Source organism: Theileria equi, chromosome 1 (assembly GCF_000342415.1).
Source record: "Theileria equi strain WA chromosome 1, complete sequence".
Lineage (NCBI taxonomy): Eukaryota > Apicomplexa > Aconoidasida > Piroplasmida > Theileriidae > Theileria > Theileria equi.
In genome coordinates, this window is record NC_021366.1 from 3,156,848 (window position 1) to 3,180,859 (window position 24,012).

At 38.5% G+C, this 24,012-nt stretch overlaps 11 protein-coding genes across 11 annotated transcripts, besides 1 other annotated feature; 7 read left to right on the forward strand and 4 right to left on the reverse strand.

Moving 5' to 3' along the window:
- Positions 1-220: 220 nt before the first annotated feature.
- On the forward strand, positions 221-2,086 carry BEWA_032030 (ABC transporter, ATP-binding protein family member protein; the record flags this gene model as incomplete). The annotated part of the gene is made up of 1 exon (XM_004829959.1): positions 221-2,086. The coding sequence occupies one exon, from the start codon at positions 221-223 to the stop codon at positions 2,084-2,086; it is 1,866 nt and encodes a 621-aa protein (XP_004830016.1).
- Positions 2,087-2,187: 101 nt separating this feature from the next.
- Positions 2,188-4,053, forward strand: BEWA_032040 (hypothetical protein; the record flags this gene model as incomplete). Its single annotated transcript, XM_004829960.1, has 6 exons — positions 2,188-2,554; positions 2,588-2,648; positions 2,683-2,795; positions 2,829-3,395; positions 3,430-3,827; positions 3,862-4,053. 6 exons carry the CDS (start codon positions 2,188-2,190, stop codon positions 4,051-4,053), a joined length of 1,698 nt encoding a protein of 565 aa, XP_004830017.1.
- Positions 4,054-4,063: 10 nt separating this feature from the next.
- BEWA_032050 (hypothetical protein) lies at positions 4,064-5,221 on the reverse strand (the record flags this gene model as incomplete). The annotated part of the gene is made up of 2 exons (XM_004829961.1): positions 4,064-4,378; positions 4,412-5,221. The coding sequence occupies 2 exons, from the start codon at positions 5,219-5,221 to the stop codon at positions 4,064-4,066; spliced, it is 1,125 nt and encodes a 374-aa protein (XP_004830018.1).
- Positions 5,222-5,417: 196 nt separating this feature from the next.
- On the forward strand, positions 5,418-6,586 carry BEWA_032060 (hypothetical protein; the record flags this gene model as incomplete). The annotated part of the gene is made up of 3 exons (XM_004829962.1): positions 5,418-5,597; positions 5,637-6,446; positions 6,479-6,586. 3 exons carry the CDS (start codon positions 5,418-5,420, stop codon positions 6,584-6,586), a joined length of 1,098 nt encoding a protein of 365 aa, XP_004830019.1.
- A 104-nt stretch (positions 6,587-6,690) lies between these two features.
- Positions 6,691-7,738, forward strand: BEWA_032070 (hypothetical protein; the record flags this gene model as incomplete). Its single annotated transcript, XM_004829963.1, has 6 exons — positions 6,691-6,926; positions 6,962-7,006; positions 7,044-7,213; positions 7,247-7,332; positions 7,366-7,445; positions 7,483-7,738. 6 exons carry the CDS (start codon positions 6,691-6,693, stop codon positions 7,736-7,738), a joined length of 873 nt encoding a protein of 290 aa, XP_004830020.1.
- Positions 7,739-8,018: 280 nt separating this feature from the next.
- BEWA_032080 (diacylglycerol O-acyltransferase, putative) lies at positions 8,019-11,837 on the forward strand (the record flags this gene model as incomplete). Its single annotated transcript, XM_004829964.1, has 10 exons — positions 8,019-8,344; positions 8,378-8,763; positions 8,798-8,891; positions 8,927-9,053; positions 9,087-9,172; positions 9,206-9,311; positions 9,346-9,465; positions 9,499-9,759; positions 9,797-9,945; positions 10,196-11,837. The coding sequence occupies 10 exons, from the start codon at positions 8,019-8,021 to the stop codon at positions 11,835-11,837; spliced, it is 3,297 nt and encodes a 1,098-aa protein (XP_004830021.1).
- A 21-nt stretch (positions 11,838-11,858) lies between these two features.
- On the reverse strand, positions 11,859-13,135 carry BEWA_032090 (hypothetical protein; the record flags this gene model as incomplete). The annotated part of the gene is made up of 1 exon (XM_004829965.1): positions 11,859-13,135. The coding sequence occupies exon 1, from the start codon at positions 13,110-13,112 to the stop codon at positions 11,859-11,861; it is 1,254 nt and encodes a 417-aa protein (XP_004830022.1). The 5' UTR covers positions 13,113-13,135.
- A 286-nt stretch (positions 13,136-13,421) lies between these two features.
- BEWA_032100 (cyclophilin 1, putative) lies at positions 13,422-14,319 on the forward strand. The gene is made up of 2 exons (XM_004829966.1): positions 13,422-13,736; positions 13,844-14,319. Exons 1-2 carry the CDS (start codon positions 13,509-13,511, stop codon positions 14,282-14,284), a joined length of 669 nt encoding a protein of 222 aa, XP_004830023.1. The 5' UTR covers positions 13,422-13,508; the 3' UTR covers positions 14,285-14,319.
- Positions 14,309-18,517, reverse strand: BEWA_032110 (hypothetical protein; the record flags this gene model as incomplete). Its single annotated transcript, XM_004829967.1, has 2 exons — positions 14,309-18,115; positions 18,161-18,517. 2 exons carry the CDS (start codon positions 18,515-18,517, stop codon positions 14,309-14,311), a joined length of 4,164 nt encoding a protein of 1,387 aa, XP_004830024.1.
- A 201-nt stretch (positions 18,518-18,718) lies between these two features.
- Positions 18,719-21,560, reverse strand: BEWA_032120 (hypothetical protein; the record flags this gene model as incomplete). The annotated part of the gene is made up of 3 exons (XM_004829968.1): positions 18,719-18,976; positions 19,011-19,087; positions 19,124-21,560. 3 exons carry the CDS (start codon positions 21,558-21,560, stop codon positions 18,719-18,721), a joined length of 2,772 nt encoding a protein of 923 aa, XP_004830025.1.
- A 732-nt stretch (positions 21,561-22,292) lies between these two features.
- Positions 22,293-23,996, forward strand: BEWA_032130 (chaperonin-60kD, ch60, putative; the record flags this gene model as incomplete). The annotated part of the gene is made up of 4 exons (XM_004829969.1): positions 22,293-22,392; positions 22,428-23,239; positions 23,274-23,426; positions 23,460-23,996. The coding sequence occupies 4 exons, from the start codon at positions 22,293-22,295 to the stop codon at positions 23,994-23,996; spliced, it is 1,602 nt and encodes a 533-aa protein (XP_004830026.1).
- Positions 23,988-24,008: a sequence feature (AT_rich).
- The last annotated feature ends 4 nt before the right edge of the window (positions 24,009-24,012 follow it).

Sequence of the window (24,012 nt, forward strand, 5' to 3'; positions counted from 1 at the left end):
ACAAAATTTAAGCACTCGTTTATGTTTTAGGAAGGTCGTTTTGTTTGCCTCGTTTTACTCACTCAATGAAGTTGTTTATTTGTACAATAGTTTGTTAAGTTGAGCTTAATTGTAAGGGACACTGTAGTGGTTACTTCATACGCTAATCCACAAGCTCTAATGTGTACCAGTTTGAATGCAGCCACTTGCCCTTTAACCGATATTCCAAGTCTTGCTAAAAATGGGTAATACAAACTCAGTACCGTTCAAGGAAGACGTCGATGACGCAACTCGCAAAGATTTCTCAATACAAGAGGTTGTAAGACGGTTTGTGAACGAATTAGAAAAGGACGAAATCTACTATCTCTCTGTAGGCAGTTGCGCACTTGTGGTGAACGCAGTCACCAATATGATTTATCCTAAAATGATTGGAGCTATGATAGACTCGGCAGGTGCCGGTCAAGATGATTTGGGGTGTCCTCAGTATACACTTCCATTTCCCGTTTGGAACATTAACCCTCATTTGTCAATCTCCGGAGGGGTATTTCCAACAAGTTTATTTCAGAAGCTTTCATTCTCTTCTTTGCCGTTGTATATTACCGGTAGTATTGCTTCATGGATTAGAGTATCTCACATAAATAATGCAATCTATTTGATTCAAAAAAGGTGCAGACAAAAGATGTTCAAAAAGCTCATCTCACAAGGGGTTCCTTTTTTTCATACTACAGCTGCAAATTATCTATTGTCAAGATTATTAGTTGACTGCGAAGAAGGTCCCAAAGTAATGATTAATAGTTATTCACAATTTTTGCGATCTTGTAATTCTACAATAGGAGGAGCCTTGCAATTATTTTGTATATCTCCATCATTGACATTTATTACAATGTTGTGTATACCTGTGATGGGTATTTGTTTAGTAAAGTACTCTAGCATTGTCAAGAAAGCAAGTTTGCAAAAGAAGGAAATGATCGACTCTGTGAATGGAAAAGCTGAAGAGTTACTCAACAGCATCGAAAACGTCAAGAATTTTGGACAGGAAGACTATGAAATTCAACGTTTTTCAGGAGGGCTAGATTCTTGTGATTTGTTGGCATACAGAGTTAATAATTCCGATGGAATATTAGTGGGAGCAATTCTAGCAGGTTTTAACTTTTGTTCTCTTGTAATGTTGTATTTTGGAGCTAAACAGCTGCGAAGTGGTACAATATCTGTGGGAAAATTAGCATCATTTGTTTTGTATGGTGTCTTGTTGGGACTTGGTGCAACGGGATTTTCAAAGATTTATACTGAGACCACAAAGGCATCGATTTCAATGAAAAGAGTATACGATATACATGATTTGCCAGAGGCAAAGGAAAATGAGGATGTTTTGAAGCATTTAAATGGAGAAATTGAGCTGAGAGATGTCTCCTTCAGATATGCATCTAGACCAGATGTGCCAGTTTTGGAGAATATCAATTTAAAGTTTGATTTGGGAAAACTGGTGGCGATTGTTGGCCCAAGTGGTGCCGGGAAAAGTACCCTGTCCAAGTTGCTTACAACTTTATATCAACCCACTTCAGGTACTATATATTTGGATGGAGTAGATATGCAATCCTTAAGCTCAAAGTGGATAAGACAAAAGGTTTTCGCTGTTGTACCTCAAGAACCTACACTATTTTCAATGTCCATTAAGGAGAACATTATGTACGGAAACGAACAAGTCTCCTTTGAGAGGGTACAGGAAGTTTCGAAATTGTGTAACATTAACAATTTCATAGACACTCTTCCTTTGGCATATGATACCCAAGTAGGTGTAAATGGAGTCATGCTATCTTCTGGACAGAAGCAGAGAATAGCTTTGGCAAGAGCAATTTTGAAGGATACACCATTGCTCATCTTGGATGAGCCAACTTCCGCACTTGATGGCTTTTCTGAGGAGCTCATTTCCACCACAATAGATTTAGCTAAACATGGAAGGACAGTTTTAATCGTTACGCACAAGGTAGACATTGCTAAACGTGCAGATAAAGTTGTCGTTTTGAATGGCAAGGTCGAATTTTACGGTACATTGCCTCAAGCTGTAGAACGGAGTGAAACGTTTAGAAGGATATTCACCAATATATAATAACATTTAACCGGTATATTATGTATACGTGATTTTTTGTCTACACACTAGTCCCCAAGAGCATCTTGGAGCCCACCTTGTACTTGATAAAGTCTTGTATAATGGGCGTCGAAAGGGATAAGGACAAAAATAGTAAATTTAGACTGGAAATCATTGTCCCAGATTCTTTTCATGTCAGCGGCGGTCCTTTTTGTTGCTTCGTGAAGCTTATACCCATTTATGACGTAGAAACAAAATTGAATTCCACATTTACTGTTGATTTTGTTGCAATAAATACCTACGGCGTCCTTATAGCCGACGATAAAGCCAAGGTAAAGTCGAAAATTCAAACTACGTTACGCTTTCCATTTCTTCTGGAAGAGAGTAGCAAATTATCGCAAAACCAAAATGTCTTTCTCATATATTCATCGGACTCTGTACTATTTTGCACAGGAAAAGAGATAAACGGCCAATCCAAGGAGCTCAGCTGTAAGTTTACACATTTACCATAAGACCATTTAGATCAGTACCGATGCAAAATTCCTCCGTTTATTCCTCCATCTCTCAAAGGCTCAAGTGCCTCGTTAGTTTAATACCTAAAGTTTATCATACTTCAGAATCAATTATTACGTTTACGTTACTGTACAATATCGCAATTCATCTGACCCCAAACATCAATATAGCATTTCAGAAAGGTTGGAATTCGTTGTTTTAGGTTCTATTTACCATGGTAAGTTTGCAATGACGATTATAATGTCCACAGATTTTCCAATTCTGGATATAAAGTACTATCCCATACTACCAAAGATTGGTGAATCCACCAGGGATTTTTATAGAGATTGCAAGAGCATAATATCTAACAACTATGGAACGGATAACATGCTATTCAATTATGAATCCAGCCTAGTAAACCTTTTAGAATCGGAAGAAGATTTAAGTGAACCAAAAGAATTGAGCATTCAGCTATATCGTGATTTAAACACATTCTTAGTACTATGGGATTCAATTTCTGACTTAGAAAATTTAGATGGAATAGCATATATTAACGTACTGCACTGCTTTAATAGCATTGTTGCTGACTTTACGAATTTAGCAAAAACAGGTGATATTCACCGTATAGAAAAGCTGAAGGAATGGTTTGGTGATATTTTAAATCCAGAGTTATATGGTAAAGGTGACAGTGCTTCAGCGGAGAATATTGATGAAGCATTGAATATGTTTCTCGAGAAGCTTGAGGTGAAGACATGTTGTTTGTATGATACGTCTTTGGAAACGATGAAATCTCTTGTATCATGTTCCTTTAAGGAAAGGAACAGAGTAGAAGGCGAAGGTATTTTTAACTATAATCATAGCGAATTATTCAGAAGCGCTAAAATTTTCTTGTGAAGGAAATAAACTTTGCGTGTGTCATATATCTGGATTCAGTCGAATTGAAGATTCCGAAGATATGGATTTTACCACAAATTCATGGTTTGAGCTCAGGTTTGACTTTTCGGAGTCTAAACGGCATTGCCTGAAAGTTGATATTAGCTTTGTTAGAACAGATGTACTAATGGACGCGACTCCCCGAAGACACCATGTTATAACTAATCAACTGATTACCCTAGGGAAAACAACTAGCACGATAACCTCATTTATACCAAAGGACACAATTCCGACATTTAGCTGCGCATTTATTGATGTTTCATATAGGCTTGAAATCACATTTTTTTGCTTTGAAGATAATGTCAACATAATGGAACGCGACTCTATCAAAGCCGGGGTATGTTTTCTTATAATCTATAGATGTATTTTAGCTCAATAAGCTAAAGCTTGTGAGGTGGGAAAAACCAATTAGAATATTGCAAAATCAACTATTGGGTATAAATGCACGTGATCGCAATTTTAATCATACCAAGACTTCCCGAGGTATACCCCCTGGAATAAAAAAGTCTTGTATACATTTTTGTGGGAGACAAATTCCCTTGTACAAAACTATAGAAATGTAAGGTTTAAATTTTAGGAACAGCATAATGCTACACGATATGTATCGTCTATATTAGTCAGGTCCTTGTGCCATATTTGATTACTCGAATGCATCCATCCATTAACACGTGCGATATGAGCTCCTGAAATATACAATTGGTCCAGGGAGCATATTTTATATCCGGATGGGCAGAATCCATTGGCATTAGCATCTTTATATTCGCATGATGTAGATCCAAGTTGCACTCTATAGGGGCTATCAAATCCAGTCAGACTATTGGATGCAAAAGATGCTATTTCATGAGTTCCCATCGGATAATTGTAGATGCGTAGTTCATCCATGTATCCCTAAACTTGTGTATAATTAAATCAACAACCTACCTTTAGTCCAGGATGTTTAAATTTTCTCCCTAGTGTTATATCACCAGAACTTTTCACCAATTTCCCATTTAGTCCTATGGAGTTATCTAACATTCCATTTACATATAGCTTAAGGGAGTCTTCTTTAGCCACTACCGAAATGTGAGTCCAGCGACGTTGTGGAATAGAGGAATTCGATGAAAGTCCTTCTACATTTCCAACCGTTGTTTCTACTCGCACAGAGAGCCGGTTATCGTAAGGATATAGCAATATAGTCGGTGATTGCGATGTGTGTCCGTTTCGAGATATCAACATTCTGAAATGCGATGAATAGTCACCAGTCAGGTATATCCAAAACGCCAAGGTAAAGGAACCCAAATCCAAGCTCTTGCTGGCTTTAATGTTATAAGATGTGTCACTACCAAACAAGAGACTGGATCCATGGCCGTTTGAGGGTGGACCGTAAGTGACTTGTGTGTTTATATGATTTCCATTTCCACTTTCATCAATTGGATGTAACCTGTCAAACGTCCAATAGCCAACTAGGCCATCGACTTTGTTGTTAGGCAGCAAAATGCTTTTATCTGCGAGTATAGTTAGTGTATAAAGTTGCCACTTACCTAAACAGAGAGCATTGTTAACGTGCATCAAGTTCGATAATGATATGTTTGCGGACTCCTGCAGCCGTTCTAAGTTGGATTCTACGGTAGCATAGTCTCGTTTAACGACATCAATGTCAAAGGCGTCCAAGAATGAACATGTGTAGAGGTGGAGTAGAACAGGCACACACTTGAGCAATCTGAAGGGAATAAACGGAAAAGAATATGACATTCTATGTAAGAGATGTGTGGATGTTCTACATTTCCAAGAAGGAGAGAATTACAAAAATTGCCTTGGACGCTGTCTACAAGCGACCACCCAGTGAACCCCTGGGTGCCATTAGGTGCAAATTAAAATCATTTATTTGTATATTCACAGCTTTTGACTAGCCAGCCACAACAATATCGAGTAGTTTATTTTTTGTGATATGACATACCTATGGAAGGCCGATGATTGCACCGAAAATGGTGCGTTCAAACACATTTGGCCACTACACTACCATTTATATAAGAATGACCTTTTAGCTGCATCAGATGAGCTCAGAAGAGGAGCAGATCCCCTCTTTGAGGATGACAATGGTGTCAGTGCTCTGCAACTTGCCATGAAGGTAAATTCTTATCACACATTTTTACAATCTCACCTGTAGTTCCTAATTAAGCACCTGAACAAGTGCTTGGCATCGGCAGCTCCATTAGGGAACTCTCGGCTTCATGCAGGTAATTTCCAATCGACCTTAAACATTCATTTAGGTCAAAACCTCGGACCTGATGCCACACCAGTGTTAGGAGGTTTATCAGATTATAATGCAGTTGGTTCTGGAAGTCTTGCAGAATCTGATGACAGTTATGCCACTCTTTTGGACCAAACTATCTCGTTTTTTGATGGCTCTCGTGATGATGAATTCATACTGACCACCCACGCTAGACTCTTGAGAAGGACAAAGGGGCTCTTTTCATTCATCAAGCTCATATCTGAAAATGCGAAATTCAACTCTGCGGTTCATGACTCTCTTTGCCAAAGTATCGCAATGTTGTCGTATCCGTCTCTCTACGCTGCGGTGATGAATGTCTTGGTTTCAAAGACCAGATTTGAGCAGGGGTTTTCAAATGTATGGGAGAGTAGAAAAGTCTACTCGTTGGCAATGAAATGCAGAATAAATGGAATTTATTTGCTAAAGTTTATCACACAAATTTCAGAGATTTTCCAACAGCTTTTGGCACTCTTTCATTTTGATTTATATAGTGGAGCATTCAATGAAAGGTTTTCTTGTAGATCCGGTCATGTGAAACGATTGACTTTGGACTACATGAATACCGATGCTGTGGAACTTTTTGCACATTTAGCATTTGTAACGGATCTACCCTTACTCTTTAACGCTATGGTTCTACAACCCAAGTTTTCCCCGGGAAAACACGCTCGATTTGACTGGGATTCAGTCTTATCAAATACTCTTCGGGTAAGTTTCTCACCGTCCCAATCGTGGTTAAGAATAGGGAGAAGCTTGGAATATACGCGGATCCCTTGCTCCGCAAGAGATTGGGTGATAGAGTCGAAAGGGAATTCGAACAGAGGGGACAGGATCCCATTTTTGTCTAATAGAACAATACCTATCTGGTGGTGTATAAACTGCTTTAATATTTTATATCTTTTAGTAATACGTATTCAGCATGTTGCTACGACACTCATTCGTATAGACGACAATGGCAAATACTCGCTTCAGTTATGTCAAGAATTTTGAGGAAGACCCTCATTTACTCTTTGACTGCTGGACTGTGATTAGAGTTGATGGGCGTTCCTTCAAAAATTTCAGTGATCGACACAATTTTAGGAAACCTAACGAGCCCAGAGCGTTATCCTTGATTAACGCGGCCGCTTGCCATGTTATGTCCAAGTTCGGCGATATTTTGTTGGCTTATGGCCACTCAGATGAATATAGGTACATTTTTAAATCTCAAGATTCAAACATTACAGCTTTTTGCTCAAGAAGAACTCCAGAATGTATAATAGACGTCAACAGTTTGTTTAGGTTCGTGTATTTACAACAAATTAACAGGAAGATTTTATCCAGCATAGTTTCTCTCTTTTCATCAGCCTATTGTTACTACTGGAAGGATTTTTTCCCGGATCAGCCAATGCTATCCATCCCTTCGTTTGATGGACGAACGATTGTCTATCCTAGCTATCGCAGTGTAGTCGACTATTTCTCTTGGAGACACGCCGACTGTTTGTTTTCAGTGTTCATATTATGCCATTTAGGTCACATTAATAACCAGTACAATACGTGTTTCTGGTCCCTGGTTTTGAATGGTAAAACGCATGATGAAGCCTATACTTGGCTAAAGGTGAATTAACTAACAATTTTAAACATCTTGTAGGGTACACAAAAGATGGAAAAGAATGAATACCTCTTTAGCACTTGTGGAATCAACTACAACTCACTACCAAATTCATTCAAGTTTGCACTTCAAACACCATCTAAATACATGCTTCAGGAAGGGTACAACCTTGGTAAGAGTTGAAGATGGAGTGGTACTTGATTTTAATGATCCAGATAAGATGGACGAGAATGTCCAGGCGACTATAGTCAGTAGCTCGAATCCTCCTATATCTCTGATGATCGATAGACATGAGCTAGACCAGCTAGAAAGCAAGCTTTGTGATATAACAAACGATCTAGGGATCAAGATTCTACATTGCGACATCATAAAGCAAACTTTTTGGGACGTTGTGGGACACATGATATCTTAGGGCATGTTCACACATTCGCCATGCAGCATTAAAATTTCCTGTAACATTATACATCATATATACATATATATCTATAGTATTTTATATTTTTAAACAATTTGTCCGATGTTGTAGAGAGTTTTCGCAGAAATTGCGTTAAATGTAATGTTAGTGAATTTTGAATTGAATGAACGATAAATCCTCACACATTCTATTTTATTGCTCAGTCTAAGCTTAATTTTTTTAGAGTATCTTTAGAGAAATGAATATGTGGTACTGTTTTGCAGCTATGGTATAAAATATGAGAAGAAGATCTGAAAAACCAGAAAGGCTCAGAAATAGAGCCTGGAGGAACTTTTATAGGTCATTTAGTAGTGTATTTAGTTCTCAGCCTAAGAAAACCTTTTCTGTTGTGGAACATGACACAGATAAGACCCTTTCAAGTGAGAGAATTGAAACCGGCAGGTCCACTCTCCGCGATAATTCTCCTAGGAAGTACATTAGCCTATTAAACCAGCCAGTTCGAGTAAACAAACGAAGGTCTAACAGTGCCCCGAATCGGTATTTGTTCGAATGTGACATTTATAGTCAAAGGGTAGAACCTACAAGAAATCGCCATCGCGGAAGGTAAGGTTATCTTTTAGAAATGTCATTGTATAGGCCTCTACATGAAATTCTACATACAGAGTGCCGTAAAAGTCTGCTATCAACAGATGCAAAGGATTTAGATCTCAAAGGCTTTGTGAATTTAGTTTTTGTAATTCTGGTCGTGATAAATTTTAGAATGGTTGTTTACAATTTTCGTAAATATGGACTGCTTATGGAAATTCCTAGGGGTTTTACGGAGATGTATGAAGATTGGCCTCTTTTAAGATGTACTGTAAAGACACACATTTGTATCATATTTGCATGGGCAATTGAACGATTTATAGCCCCTCTATCTACTACACCATTGACTATACCTGTGGTATTACTTCAAGGACTCAACCTTTGCATAGTGCTGTTTTATCCTTATCTAACTGTTGTACAATATAAGACCGAACCATGTAAGTTTGCGTTGTTTATATTCATAACATATAGCTCTCTCCGCATTAACGCTGGCCACATCTATTCTATGGGCACTTAAAATGTATTCGTTTCATCATGTTTGTTACGATTATAGAAAGTCCGTCTGGTGAGTTGGATATTTTATAAATCTCAATTGTCTAGTAACGGGGATAATATAATGGACGTTTGCAAAAATCGGATGGAAGCAAAAATTGCATCTACATATCCATTGTGCATACAATTGCTTGAATTTTATAGATTTATCATCATGCCTACCGTTTGTTTTCAGGTTAGTTTTTTGCTTTGTAAAATACTTGAATAGTTTTATTATCCAATGACCCCTCGTATAAATTGGATGGACGTATTAAAGAATTTTTTGGAATTCACATTTTTTTTGGCAGTCATAAAGTTTGTCTAAAATATACATTATTAATGCTGCAGAATTCTTGCGGATCAATATATTGTTGTTACGGTAACAAACACATTCACCATGGAGGAATTTAAATCCGCCAATTTTTTTACTGTTGCATACCACATTATAGACAGGGTACGTTTGAAAGCTAACATGTACATGCATATAGATGCTTTTACTATCGATTCCAATTTTGTACTGTTGGCTCATAATGTTTGTGGTATTATTTCACTATTGGTGTAATTTGCTGGCGGAAATTACCAGGTTTGGAGATCGCAAATTTTACGGGGTAAGTCTAAACATTTACGATGCATGCTTTTAGGACTGGTGGAACGCTTCATGTTTCGCGGAGTATTGGAGGAAATGGAACCTACCCATACACCAGTTCATAGTTCGCCATATTAGCAAGCCATTATACAGTTATGGACTATCTTGGGGCTTCATAAACATTGTAGTCTTTGTATTTTCTGCAGCGCTCCATGAATATCTAATTTCTGTGCCTCTGGGTTTGGGCTGGACAGGATATGTTTTTTGGGCAATGATGAGCCAGATTCCCCTTCTCCTCCTCACTGAAATGGAATCAGTACGTTCCTATCATATGTTTACATGATACTGCACAGATACGGAAGAACAGAGTTGTGGGAAATGTTCTATTTTGGTGTTTATTCTGTATCACTGGTCAACCTGTACGTTTACTCTTGCCATTTATGCGAAAACTACAGCTCGGAGTTTTGCTCTATTGGTATCTTTGGGGTGTAAAACAGGGATCGTTTGTTTAAACGTGCAAAGTTTTCGTCTACACACCTAGATATTTGTGTTTACATGTGCACCTATGGGGGATACGATTTCGGATCTCGCCTTTGGAGACCCTGTCAGTAAAATTTCACCAAGGAGCTGTTTTATTGTCAAAATTATTGTACATTTGGTGATTTTCATCCAAATGTGTGCGATCAAGTAGCAGAAAATTGGAAATGTGTACGAATGGAAGGCTTTAGAGCCAATTAACATATATTTTTCAGTACAATGCAGGAAGATATTCTAAAGGTCATTAGCGATAGGCTAAACTCGACCATAAAGGAGACTGACGAGCTCTATGCCTTTTATGGGATCAAGAAAGTATCTACCGAATCAGTAAAACAAGGAAGTAGACTCAAGAAGATCAATCAGTCAAGCATCCGTGCCAATCCTGTTTCGAATAGCCATAGACTTGGTCTGTCATCATACGATCGTTCAAGATGTTTGGACAATGAATCTGTTTCTAAAGCACTACCTCCTACTACAAGCATTGCAATACACGCCAATGTGCTTGACAAGTTTGTCACGGATGCAGAGTATAAAATGCATCTCGAGAGTTTACGCTTGCAGGATGAATACAACAAACAACTTGCGTCAAAATTGGCAATTGCAAAGAGAGAAATGCATGAATCAAATGAGCAAATATATACAGAATTACAGGAGCTGCATTTGGAAAAGGGTAGGTGGGCTTGCAATGAAATTGAAACAAGGAAAAGTCTATCCTTGGTAAGTGGTAGCTTGGCCAGTTTGCAAAAATCCTATGACAACCTTCGCACTGAAGTTGATACCAAAAACTCCCAGGTGATTCACCTAAATGGAGAGTTGGCCAATCGTGAAAATACAATCACAACGCTTAAAAGCAGTCATACTTTGATGGAGAAGGAACTACATGCAAAAACCCAGAGAATTTTGAGTCTTCAATCCGATATAACTGACCTTTATGCAAAGTTGGAATTAGAAAGTAGCAAATTTTCGAGTGCTAGCAAGGATGTTTCTTCTCTCAATGCTTCTTACAAAGAGTTGAATGAGGAATACAAAGACCTCAAAGTCAAATATGAGGCACTAGTAATGACAAACAGTTGCCTTTCAAACGAAAAGGAATCGTTAATTAATCGCACCAAGAAAATTGAACGTGAATTATCTGACATGACCAAAGAGGCGCTAACGCTTCAGTCTAGGATTCGTTCCAAGGAAATTTCCGAATCTACCACAATTGTTTCTCTGCGTGAAAAGGTCTTGAGTTTAGAAGAAACTCTTAGAGCCACACAGACTGAGTTGGCATTATCCGACAAGAGACGTGAATTGGCGACTATGGAACAAAAGGTTGCCTCTCTAAACTTGCAAATTGAAACTCTGAAAACTGACAATGATTTGCTTACTAGAGAAAATTCAACCTTGGAGAAGCAATTGGCTAGCGAAAAGAATAATTCTAAAGAGTACCAAAACGAATTATTTGCTACAAAATGCCAACTTAATAGCTTAAAGTGTGAAATGAAGGCAAGAGGTTATGTGCATCAAAACATTGTTAAAAGGCACAACACAGAGCCCCTTGAGGACATGCAAGAACGACCGCACGAAGAACAATGTGGTAAGTGCGAGTACAAGAAAAGGGACTTGTTTGCTCCAACAATGTTTGATGGTCCTGATGCAGAAACCCAGGAAAAAATTGATGCCCTGGAGCGTGAATTGACAAAGTTGCAATTAGAAAAGGATAAATTGGAATCGGAAATGGTACGTTGTAAATTAGGTGTAGAATCAACTGCTCTCGAACGCAGAAGACACTTTACTCTTGAGCAAGAGTGTGCGAAAATACGCAAAGATATGCAAACTGTATGTAGTAATATAAAGCAGCTTTACAATAATTAATTTTAATGCAGATTTATGTGCTTATCTCTCTGCTTTGGTGACATATTTATGACCTGTTGAGTCAACTTTTACTACAAATGGTCCAGGTATTTCCTCAATCTTTTCCTTATAAGATTCCAAATTATGTGATAGCTTAGGATCCTTCTCCTGATCGTACGCGACTGTACGGAATAAATAATCTCCAATGAGAGGTAGTTGGGGAGATACAAATGTTTTGTACCGATCCGCTGATTCATCGCTTTGCACCGCGAATCTCAAGTCGGCAAGTCCGAGCTTGTTGTGAAAAGAATTCACATTTGTATTTCCAGATAACACGTCATCACCCCTTGTTGTAATATAGTCTCTTATATATCTTGTAGTTCTAACAAGCCCAGAACAATAATATTTAAGTTTGAGCAAACGGTCATTTGGCGATAGCTTTTCATTGGTGAGTATGCCTATCACGGTATTTCCAGAAAGTTCGAGTTCAATTTCGTATGATTGGCCTTGCTTTTGAGAAAATTGTGTATCTCCAGTCTCTTCAGTTTGGGTGAGATCAAATCTAATGCCGGCTGAGTTGTGTGCGAAGCTGTCTCTCTTTTTCCTTCTGCAATATTTTGCATGCGCTGTGGTTGGAAGCGTTGTTAGAGAAACATCATATTCTAGATTAACAGCTATCCTGTAATCCAAGGTATTATCAGTGTACTCTTGTTCTTCTTCCTCTTGTAAATTATCAATTTCATAAGCAGTTTTAGAGCTCACGTTCCAACTTAATAGTTTTACCTTTCGTATCGCTTCTCTAGAGTTGTTATTTAGACTTCTACCATCCTTAGAGTCGACACTAGTGCTAATTCTAATTGGTTGATCGAACCCTGGAATGTCAAAGAACCTGTTTAGAGTACACTCGTTATTCCGAACGGTCCATTCGTTCCCCTTTAGGTTCTCCGCGCCAGACAACTCAGTCAGGAGTGATTTAGCATGTTTATACTGGGCTTCTGATACCCCTGGAACAAATCTAACAGGAGCATGATTAGAGAGAAGCGTATCAGATAACAGTGGTAGCCTGAAACGCAGATCACTCCTAGAATCCTGTATAAAGCCTAAACGAACCTCAATTTCGAGACTGCAATGAGGGCTACCTACATTGTTGCTCTTGTAAAAATGGCCATTTTGGAGCGCTTCTGCCAGTGGCCCATCAAATGAGAGCGATTCTAGGCGTTCAGTCAGACGTGAAGCTATCGTATCACAAGATATTGCTGAGCTTCCGTTGATAGTTTTGAGAGAGTCCAGAACCATGGCAGAAGCAGATACTAAGACTTGTGGGTGGCTTGGGGTCGAGGTGGAGGGTGAACTCTTACACAGTGGAACTTTAGGCGCTTATGCTCCGTTACGGTACGACGCTGCTATTGTATAATTTCATATTTATCTAGATATGGAAGCTAATGCTCAAGGAGTGGCTAAACTGGGGATGTAGAGACTATTACCAACCGACGGTTACACACATTCTTGTTTGCGGTTCAAACAGGAGGATACGGTGACACTCGCAGACTCAATGTGTACCTACAATTTCTACTGTTAAGCCCCATCTGGTCGGCAGGTCTTTTTACTCGTTGACGCCGTTTTGGATTCCACCAACTTTCATCGGCCTGCGCTAGTACGTCATTTGCATTTTACGCTTTCAAATACATTCACATGTTTCCGAATAGATTCAATAGGCTCTTGTTTTATTTGCCTCATATCATATCCCTTGCAAGAGCCTTTAAGTCACCACACAATCAGATCCTGCAGGCTGTCACTTTCTCTCCTTTACATTCGAGAAGCCAAGTATTATTTTCTACTCTAGGCGAAAAAATGGTCAGACCACGTGTATTCTTTGATATTTCCATCGGCGGAGTTGGCGCTGGACGCGTCGAATTCGAGGTTCGTTTGGTTTTTACTGCATTTTGTTCGTTTGCGGAGCGTAATCGAACATGTGCAAATTTATAACAAACTAAACAATATATCTTCCGTATACATTCCTTCTTCAGCTCTATAGCGACATCGTACCAAAGACTGCTGAGAATTTCCGCAAGCTGGCCACCGGAGAACATAAACACCCATCCGTCAACTTGCATTACAAGAACTCAATTTTCCACCGTATTATTCCCCAATTCATGTGCCAAGGTGGTGATATCACTCGCCACAACGGTACTGGTGGACTCAGCATTTACGGTGACAAGTTCCAAGATGAGAACTTTAACGTCAAGCACACCAAACCAGGACTCTTGTCCATGGCCAACGCTGGTCCAAACACCAATGGATCTCAATTTTTTATTACTACCGTTCCATGCCCATGGTTGGACGGAAAGCACGTTGTCTTTGGCGAAGTAGTTTCCGGTATGGACGTTGTCAAGAAGATGGAGGCTGCTGGAACTTCAAGTGGAAAGACATTGAAGGAAGTCAAGATTGTTGATTGCGGTCAACTCTAATAGATATATATAACATTAATTTGTTCATCTAACTCGTTGTATTTGTTCTATTTCAAGTGTCAGAGTTTCTATCGAGTCAAAGTCTCCTTGAATGTCTTTGGATGATTCTTGCAGTTTTTCAAGCACTCTTCTTTTCAGGTCCATGGGAAGATGCAGAAAGCTTTCGACTGTGTCGCCATCTATGAATCCCCTAGTTTGTATGTTGGTGTGTGAGTTTTGAAAGTTTCTCCACTTGCTGTTTGGAATGTTGCCAGCATCTGATTGGATTCCAATTATTGCCTCTTCCAGCAAAGCGAGTCTTAAGAATGCGTCCATGTCCTTGAAAGTTGACATTTTCAAAATGCTACCGGAGCTTGTTGCACATAGATAAGTTTTATCAAATCTATATCTTGTCGGAGCTGCATCTTTGTGAATATTCGTACTTTTTGATCCATTAGTTGGATCCATTGGACATGTATCAGCCGTAGAAAGGCAGCAAAAGTTCCTTTTACAGCTGGAAGCGACCCCTCCAAGCTTTATAAGAGACTTTTTCCTTTCATATTTACACTCCTTACTCACATGTTCAACAATTTTATTGATTATTTCCCCATGGTGAAATAAACCCATCACCTGAAACTTTGCAGATTGTGCATCGTTGGTTGGAGTTTCATTCTTTGAAAATATCGAAAAATTCCCAGAGTCATCTGATACTATTGAGGTATTTTTATCTATAGATGCAACAGCCGTACACCAGATTGAGTTGAAATCTCTGCAGAGTTCATAAAAACAATTGTCCTTGAATCTCAAAAGTTTAGCTGAAGTCATCAAATCTCCAACTATTATATTATTTTCGCAAGAATCTAAAGAGACAACATATGTGTTAGAAGTGTACTTTGCTTCGACAACCAAACATTGTCTAGAGTCAATTATATCATCACAGGCATACAAGTATTCCAAGTCATATCGATCCTTCTCATTACGTACGCCTATATTAGAACACAAACTTAGGGCCAAAACTACATTATTTACAGCTATTACAGGATTCTGTCCACATGACGTAATTTCTACAACACCACCCGCGAATGGCTTTGTCGTTCGCTGTATAGTCATCACCAATCTATCCTCACTATGGCTGGATATATCAACAATATAAAGAAATCCTTCTGTGGGTGCATCATGAGATTCATCAACTTTAGAAGTGCCTATTAATATTACCTCATTTGTGCCGTCGAATGACATTGTATGCAAACTCGATACCAAATGTTCTCTAGGAAGATTCAAATTATAAATTACCTCTTTAGATGATACATTTATGAAGAGTGCAAGGGCTGGAAGTTTTAATGAATTGACCTTTTCACTTTCAGAACCATCTAGGCACATAAAGGGAGGATTGTTATCATCTATATCATTCAGACCCGGAACTGAATCAGAAGTTGTTGCTGAAAGTTCCGGTGGACAACCAACAACTGCAACTTTGGATGGCACATGGTAGCATACCTTATCAAAAGTCCTTCCTGAAATTATATTTTGAACATGAAATTGTTCAATTGGGTCTAATTTGCCAATTACCAAACTTGGATAGCTATAATAAGCGATTAAAACAGAATTAAATTCTGAAGAGGTCCTTTGTGTTGGAATAGTACACAAACAAGACACATGCGATATGTTGACTTTTGCAAATTCAACTTTATCCCTCTTGGAAAAGATTGCGGTAGACTGCTTTCCAATAGCAATAATATTATTGCAATCTAGATTACATGTTTGTTCATGGATGTAGTTATTTGATAGATTTAAAAATTCAAGCTTCGTACAAGTGTTACTAAGATGCATAGTGCTATCCAAAATAAAATCTATTTCAACGTCATTTTTGAATACATCTGATTTCCCTTTTGATACTGCATTAGTTATATTTCTGGACATTTGAACTTTATATACCATTAGTTGTCCATCTGAGAGGCTAACGAAAAAAAATAAATTGTTGTTGGTTGCACCAAACTTCATAGATTTTATGTATATACCAAAGGTACATTCTATTTTAATCCTGCGAACAATATCCAAGTTAGGGAAGGATAAAATGAGAATTGATGACTTTTCCCATGTAGATAATGCTAAAAACTCTGCAGAATTTTTCACGTGTGATATGTAAGCCACGGATGAAATGTTAATGGAAAGTGGTTCAACATTTACCATTTCCAGCTTTTTTCCATCTAATATGGCAGCCCAATGATTGGAAAGAATAATAAAAATATAGGACCCACATAGGCATGCATGAACTATCCTGTTTCTTTCTTCGGATCCTTCATCTATTTCGGTCATTATTTCCTCAACAGTCTTGTATGCGATTCTGTTCAACTTTGGGTTTGATGATAAAATTATTATGGATGATGTGGTAATTTGAACTATTTTATCCTTGTCAATATTGGAAAGTAAAATAGTACGTTCATCTTCTCTAAATGTAGATCCATCCATCACCATTTTATTAACATATCCAACGTTTGGTTCATTGATATCCAGCAGACTAGAATTGATATTTCCTTGTGTATTGTTCATGGAGACAAAATTCACTGAATAAAATTGGGTATTCCTATAGAATGAGCAACATAAAATAGATTCATTAGAGTCAGTTTTAGAACCACCAGATGAGACTGAAAACAAATTAGATATACCTAAAATAGTATTGGAACAAATTGTATCTATACCTACACCAAGAGTTATACTACAAAATTTACCTGCAGATCCCATGCCACAGCAAGCCAAAACAGATTTGTTTCCATGACTATTTTCCTCTCCATATGTGAAATCTGCTATTGGTCCCAAGTTTGTTTGGTTCCACGTTTTATAAACATTAAATTCCTCAATTTTGAAGGAATCCGAACAAATTGATGGTTTATTACCAAAATCTATCCTAAATGTGCAGGTATTCCCAACTTTACTGGTAGAGAATATAGTGTTGTTACCTATATTTATAATGGATGATGGAATATCGCAGTTATAAAGGCGAGTTATAATAACGTCTGATATTGTGGCAATAGTCCTTCCTCTGTGAGCATGCATATCACAGTTGTTGTTGCTATTTATTGGTCGTATTCTGCGTTTTAATCCCGTGTTTGCGGGTTTACTTGACAAAACCAGCTCCATAAGATGTATATTCCCGTTATCGTCACTTAAAACGAATTTACTATGTTCAATCTGACAATATCCGGTTATTTCACTCATAGAAAAGTCAGAGACAAAATCCTTGATGGACTTTGGATCGTTAAAGGCAAAAAATCCAACTGAACCAGCGCCAAGAAGCAGAACAGAGTCAGTAGATTTCGCCGTTTCATTTAAATGAAGTGGCAAAAACTTGTTATATGGATTCTCCAAATACATTGGTTCCCCAAACATAGGCACATGACCATATGAATTAAAAATCCGATAATTTACAGTTTCTTCAATCTCAAAAAATAGTTGCATGCCATATAACCAACGCGCGGGTCGAACGGAATCAGTGTTTCTATTTTGTCCCAGTACAATAATTTTACATTCTAAAAACATCTTTTTTGGTGTATTTCCACGTCTTTTGCTATCAGGTGTTCCCACCTGTTGTTGTTGACTGGAAGATTTAGCATGATCCATATACTCATCAGACAAAGATTGAGGCTGTGGTTTGAAATCGGTATCAATAAATTCTATATCCAGCAATATACTGTCATTAGTTCTCAATGTTATTACATCGGAAAAATCAAAATAATCAGCCTTGTTGAGGACTATACACTTTATTATCCTTCTTAATCCGTAAAAAATGATTACATTGTAACCTCTATCAACCTTTAGTAAAACACTACTTTGTATCTTGTTACAAGCCGGCTCCTGTATTACAGGGGTGTATTTCAATGTGTAGACAAGTGAACATACCTGTAAAGAGGCGACCGTTTTAGAGACAAACTTGGCGTTTTCATCGTCATACGCTAGCAATTTCAAGATATAATTGCTGGTAAGAACCAGTATGCACGACTGGTTTGAGTTTGGAGGTCTGTATTCCAAGAATGCTACAAATGTACTATTTGCCTTTAGCGTTGCCGTTAAAACTGGCCTAGAGTCCGACACATTTGTGGTTTCACTCGAACTCACAGTAGATTTTATAGAATAGACGTCAATTGAGTGCCTCTTTAAGCAAACCAAGTATTCCGTCTCCGAATTTTTGACGAGTTTGCATTTTATGGCGTTTATCGTAGCACCGCTTGGAGCAGCGGTCACACAGTAGCTATACATTAAGGTAATTTGTGGTATAACACATTTTCTTGCCAAGGAAAAAAATTATGTCGGCGGCCGGGGTGTAGAAGATTCCTCCGTGCCTCCCCATCACACGGTCGCAACGTAAATGTTTAAATAAAATGTAAAAGGACTTCATTAATCAATAAACAGGTTATAGTCTTGCTAGTGGATGAATTGGTACCGTTACCGAGTGGCTCCTCATTCCATTTGCAGGTGAGTAAAGAACTTTATAAAGCAGGTAATCTTGTCAAACTTTGTCTGAATATCTTCACTGTCTCTCCTCAACCTAGACCCAAGCCCTTGCAGAGTTTTGATAAGCTCTGGATTCTTGATTTTTGTGAGCTCCTCTCCATGGAATTTGAGAAATATGTTAAGAAAGACCTGTACGGCATCGCTGTAGGCCCTGTTAGAAGCATGGTGTTCGAAAAACTTTAACATTTCAATTAGCGTTTGTTCCTGTGCGCTAGTAAGTAACTATAGACAAACATACCTTGTCATCATCTCCCAAGAGCGCCAGAGAAAGATGGACACCAGAAGGTGTTTGTGCCAATAGATATTGCATCGCATCTAAAAAGACGTTGAGGATAAATTAGAGACACAAACCTTGATACTTTGTCGGATTTTTTGATGAGAGAACCTTTTCCAAATCGCCCTTTATTTTTGTGGACTTTAATAGAGACTCTTTTGGTTTAGCCTGAGCTTGGTACTTTGACTGATTCTCCTCTGGTTCCAAAAATACAAGTTGACCATCCTTATAAGTGGTAGGAATAAAAAATGGAAGATCATCGTTGACCTTCTCTTGCTCAATTGGCTTGCTTTTATCCTTGATTTCATCAAGAAAGAGAATAGTTTGGGCCTTTGAAGAACTCATGCCAGATAAAGTCATCAACCCAGGTTCAAGGGGCTCCATTTTTGATTTATAATGTACTTGTACTTCTGCATCTTCGACACTCTCCGACTCCATCACTGCTTCAGTAATAAAGTTATCAATGTCAAACGGGATCTTTGGTACATCCTTGTACAATATTGCTTTAGGGAATAGCTCAAATGCGTACTTGTTGGAATATTGCAAAATAACTCCGGGATGTTCTTCATTTGATACATAGAGAAAAGACCCAGAACTATCAACATTAATGTCCAAAATAGTTCCACTAAATTTTATGTAATCGACATAACAAGCAGCCAAAATATCATAAATCACCATGGTAGAGTCTGCAGAGCTTGCGATAAACCAAGTTCCATTTGGATGAAAGGACATAGACTTGACGTTTCCATAGGATAAAGTTCTAACAATCTGTTTGCCAACAACATCACAAATGTAAATCAAACCATCTGAACATGCTAATGATAACAAAACACTCCCAGATTGAGCAGAATATATATTGCAACCTGAAGGTAAATCCGGGTTATACTGCGCTTCAAGACCCATGCTTATTATATCCCAAGTTCGAATAGTGCGGTCATCTTTTGAATCACATACCGAGTTTATCCTTGTCCCCCCCGTCAAGCTGATGCGAATGACTTTTGAACTGTGTGCTTTTTTGATCACGCCATCACTATCCTTGTAAACAAGTTCCCTATCATAATTACAGCTCTGGAGTATAAATGAGTGCATTTCTCCATTTTCATATCCTACTATGACGTAATTTCCACATTTTGTAACACATACGGCAGTGGCCACTGCTTTAATATTTTGAACTCTTAAAACACCTTCGGATAGAACTTTTCCGTATCCACTCCACACAAGAGCCTGATGTGTATTAGCATGGCAAGTTACAATGTTAGGCCAATCATAATGTCTCTGGTATGATGCAGATATTGCAGTTATTTCCTTTGGACGTGTTTTAGCTGCCTTTGAGGAAAAATTTGTGGATTGATGTTGTTGTATAGTAGATGCTTTTCCCATGTAACCAACTCCATTAAAATGGCTGCATACTAGCATGTCTAATTCAGTATCATCATATGGTATTATTAGGTCGATTTTGCCTATGAAACCCCTCCTACTCTTTAATTCCCGCAAGATGCTTTTATCTGAATCCATTGCCCATATTATTATACTGTTATCATGACCCGAAGAAACTATCCGTTTGGAAGTTTCTATAAACAATAAAAACTTAACAGGTGTACAGTGCGCCGAACCAATTATGGAAAAAATGGAAAACTTGGATAAATCAAATACAACAATATTTCCAGTACTGGTACCTATAACTAGAATCGGCTTTCCTTCTGACTTGTCAGCTGTATTACTTTCTGGAGCATGCGCAAAAGCCATTGAACACGCTATACCATTGTCTTTTGACAACTTAAATCCTCCCAAGCTCTTGTCATGATTAATATCCACTATGGAGACATAACCGGATTTGTAGCCTACTGCTACAATGTTTGGTGTTTCTGAGGTAGATTGTACAATGACACTTATCCCCTTGGCATCATTTGAAGAATCTACATTGGCTTTTGGTGAAAAAGTGCAAATCTTCTTTCCACTTTTCACATTTAGTAAATGCATCTCCCCGCTTGATGATCCAAGGAGAATCTTGTCTTTAAATCCACCTAGTGGAATAGCATGTGTGATGACAACGGAGTCGTCAAACTCCACAACCTTGTTAACTACCCATTTAACACTACGATTGTCGTCGTTTGTGGCCTCTTTGGAGTAAGTTATGACTTCGTTCACGCTATAACTTACAAGGGTATCCTCTAGATGGAAGATTCCAAGTATTTCAGACTTGTGCTCGGTATGGATTGGCCTATTGTCATACCTTTGAAACGAGTGTAGTGAGCCATCTGAGAGTACTAGACACGTATCTTCGAATTTTGCCGATATATGTTTTATGCGATGTTTTAATGGAAGAGAAATGAATACTACCCTTAGTGATGTTGCCTCGTATACCAGAAAATTCCTCAAATTTGATGCGATTATAAAGGGAACATCACCTAAAAAGCTCAAAATAAGAGATTCTCCATCACAGATCGATCCAACCTGGCCAATTGGCCGAAAAATCGATCTTCTAGTGGAATTTAATGCGTCATTCCTCCACATTGTAAAATCAGAAAATATACTGCGTTAACTGTGATTTAAAGGGCATATTTGCGTGAATATTAGATCATCTGGATTAAATGGAACATAATTGGCTATTATGTGGACTATATAAGCCAAAATGTATATACTAATGATACAGGTAAATTAGTTCAGAATAATACAAACGAATCCGCATTGTGGTTTACATGAAATGGCGAATACCATCACCAGAATTATGATGGTGAGCTTTTAGGGTCTACCACTGGCTATGGTCACATACGGGGCCCATGTAAACCAAATAAATCCATAAAATTAGCAAGTGCGGTCTTTTGTGGAAGTAGGAATCCTCAGACAGACGTTTGGCGCTACGGTCCTTGCGATGGGTGCCATCAAAATGTGTACGACTTATTGCGTACGAACCTAATTTATAAAACAATGTGCCCCGGTAAATTCGCGGCCCAGTTCATCCTACTGCCATGTACTCGCTGCCGTCCTACTGTGGTGCTCAGAGAAGCGTGTAGTTTGTCTTAGTAAATTTATAGATTGCGACCATAGCCCTTGTTATGTCCATATATGGTCGTTGTGTGAGTGTTATTAGGTGTATGGAAGATCAAATGTTGACAATTTGAGACGCAACAGTGCCGTAGTGACCTTTTGCGATACTTTATCAACCAAATACACATTACTTTTTATACGTACATCCAGTACCTTTTAGAGCCATCATCGTAGATTTTAAACCGATATTTAAACAGAATGGTGGCCCAAGTAGCGAAACCTTCTTCAAATGGCTCCGTATGGAACAGAAACGAGAAACAAGCCGATGTTAGAAAGCAAAACATCCTGGCCGCTAAGGGTTTGTATTCTGTAACGTATTATCACAACGTGTAGCTGTCGCCGACCTGGTCAGAACGAGTCTAGGCCCAAAAGGAATGGACAAGATGATCAAAGATGGAAGAGGAGGAGTTATCATTACAAACGATGGCGCAACTATATTAAAGGAACTTTCACTGGTCCATCCCACCGCCAAGATGATGGTTGAACTCAGCAAGGCCCAAGATATTGAGGCAGGTGATGGGACCACCTCAGTGGTTGTCATATGCAAGGCACTCTTGGAGATGGTTGAAGATCTCCTAAACCAAGGAATACACCCCCAGTCAATAGCTGATAGTTTGAAGTTAGCAGTTAACAAGACTGAGGAAATTTTGGAATCAATCGCCAAACCAATCTCATTGGAAGACAAGGCTCTCTTGACCAACATTGCATCAATTTCACTCCAGTCCAAGGTTGTTTCACAAAATTCTTCTCTTTTGGCACCTATAGCTGTAAATAGCGTCCTAAACGTTATGGATACGCCAGAATCTAGAAACGTAGACCTAAAGAATATAAAAATTGTAAAAAGCGTAGGTGGTACAATTGACGATACTGAAATGGTCGATGGCTTGGTATTCACAGAACAAAAGGCCATAAAATCCGCCAACGGACCATCTAGGATTACTAATGCAAAGATTGGCCTAATCCAATTTTGTCTTTCTACCCCCAAAACAGACATGGATAACAGTATAGTGGTGAAGGATTATCAATCTATAGATAGGATCATGAGGGAAGAGCGTATCATAACTGCTAAAATGGTGAAGCAGATCGCTCAAACAGGTTGTAATGTGCTTTTAATTCAAAAATCAATTCTCCGTGACGCTGTAACGGTATGTTTTATGCAATTCTCACATTTCACCACAGGAGTTATCCCTAGACTATCTCTCTAAAGCAAAAATTATGGTTATAAAGGATATTGAGAGGGAAGATATTGAATTTATTCGCAAAAGCATTGGTTGTGAAGAGGTTGCTAGTTTGGACCACTTTACCGCTGATAAACTTGGAACTGCAAGTCTGGTTAGTTCATGTCTAGCATTAATACTGGTTTAGGTTGAGTCGGAATTTGAAGGTGGATCCCGTATAGTTAAAATCACAGGGGTAAATATGAAGAATACTGCATCTATACTAATCAAGGCATCAAATACACTCATGTTGGATGAAGCTGAGCGCTCATTGCACGATGCCCTATGTGTTGTACGCTGTCTAGTTAAAAAGCGTGCAGTTCTACCAGGAGGCGGTGCTCCAGAGATGGTAGTGTCTTACAAATTATCGGAATGGGCTAAAACTCTAGAGGGTGTATCTCAGGTATGCGTAAAGGCCTTTGCTGAAGCCCTTGAGATCATACCATACACCCTAGCTGAAAATGCTGGTCTATACCCTCTAAGTATAATAACTGAGCTCAGAGCAAAACATGTGCAAGGCCTCTCCAGCTATGGCATCAACATTAGGAAAAACTGCATATCTGACATGATGGAGGATAACATCATACAACCGCTCTTGGTAACACTATCAGCAATAAAGCTTGCTACAGAAACAGTATTGATGATTTTAAAAATTGACGATATTGTAAGTTACAGCAATTATTAAAATATTATTATTCAGG

Excerpts from the sequence above, each read along its gene's own strand:
- BEWA_032100 (XM_004829966.1), top strand. The coding sequence starts at position 13,509 with ATGTTTCCGAATAGATTCAATAGGCTCTTGTTTTATTTGCCTCATATC. Across the intron at positions 13,737-13,843 it reads CTGGACGCGTCGAATTCGAG|CTCTATAGCGACATCGTACC; the intron begins GTTCGTTTGGTT and ends TTCCTTCTTCAG.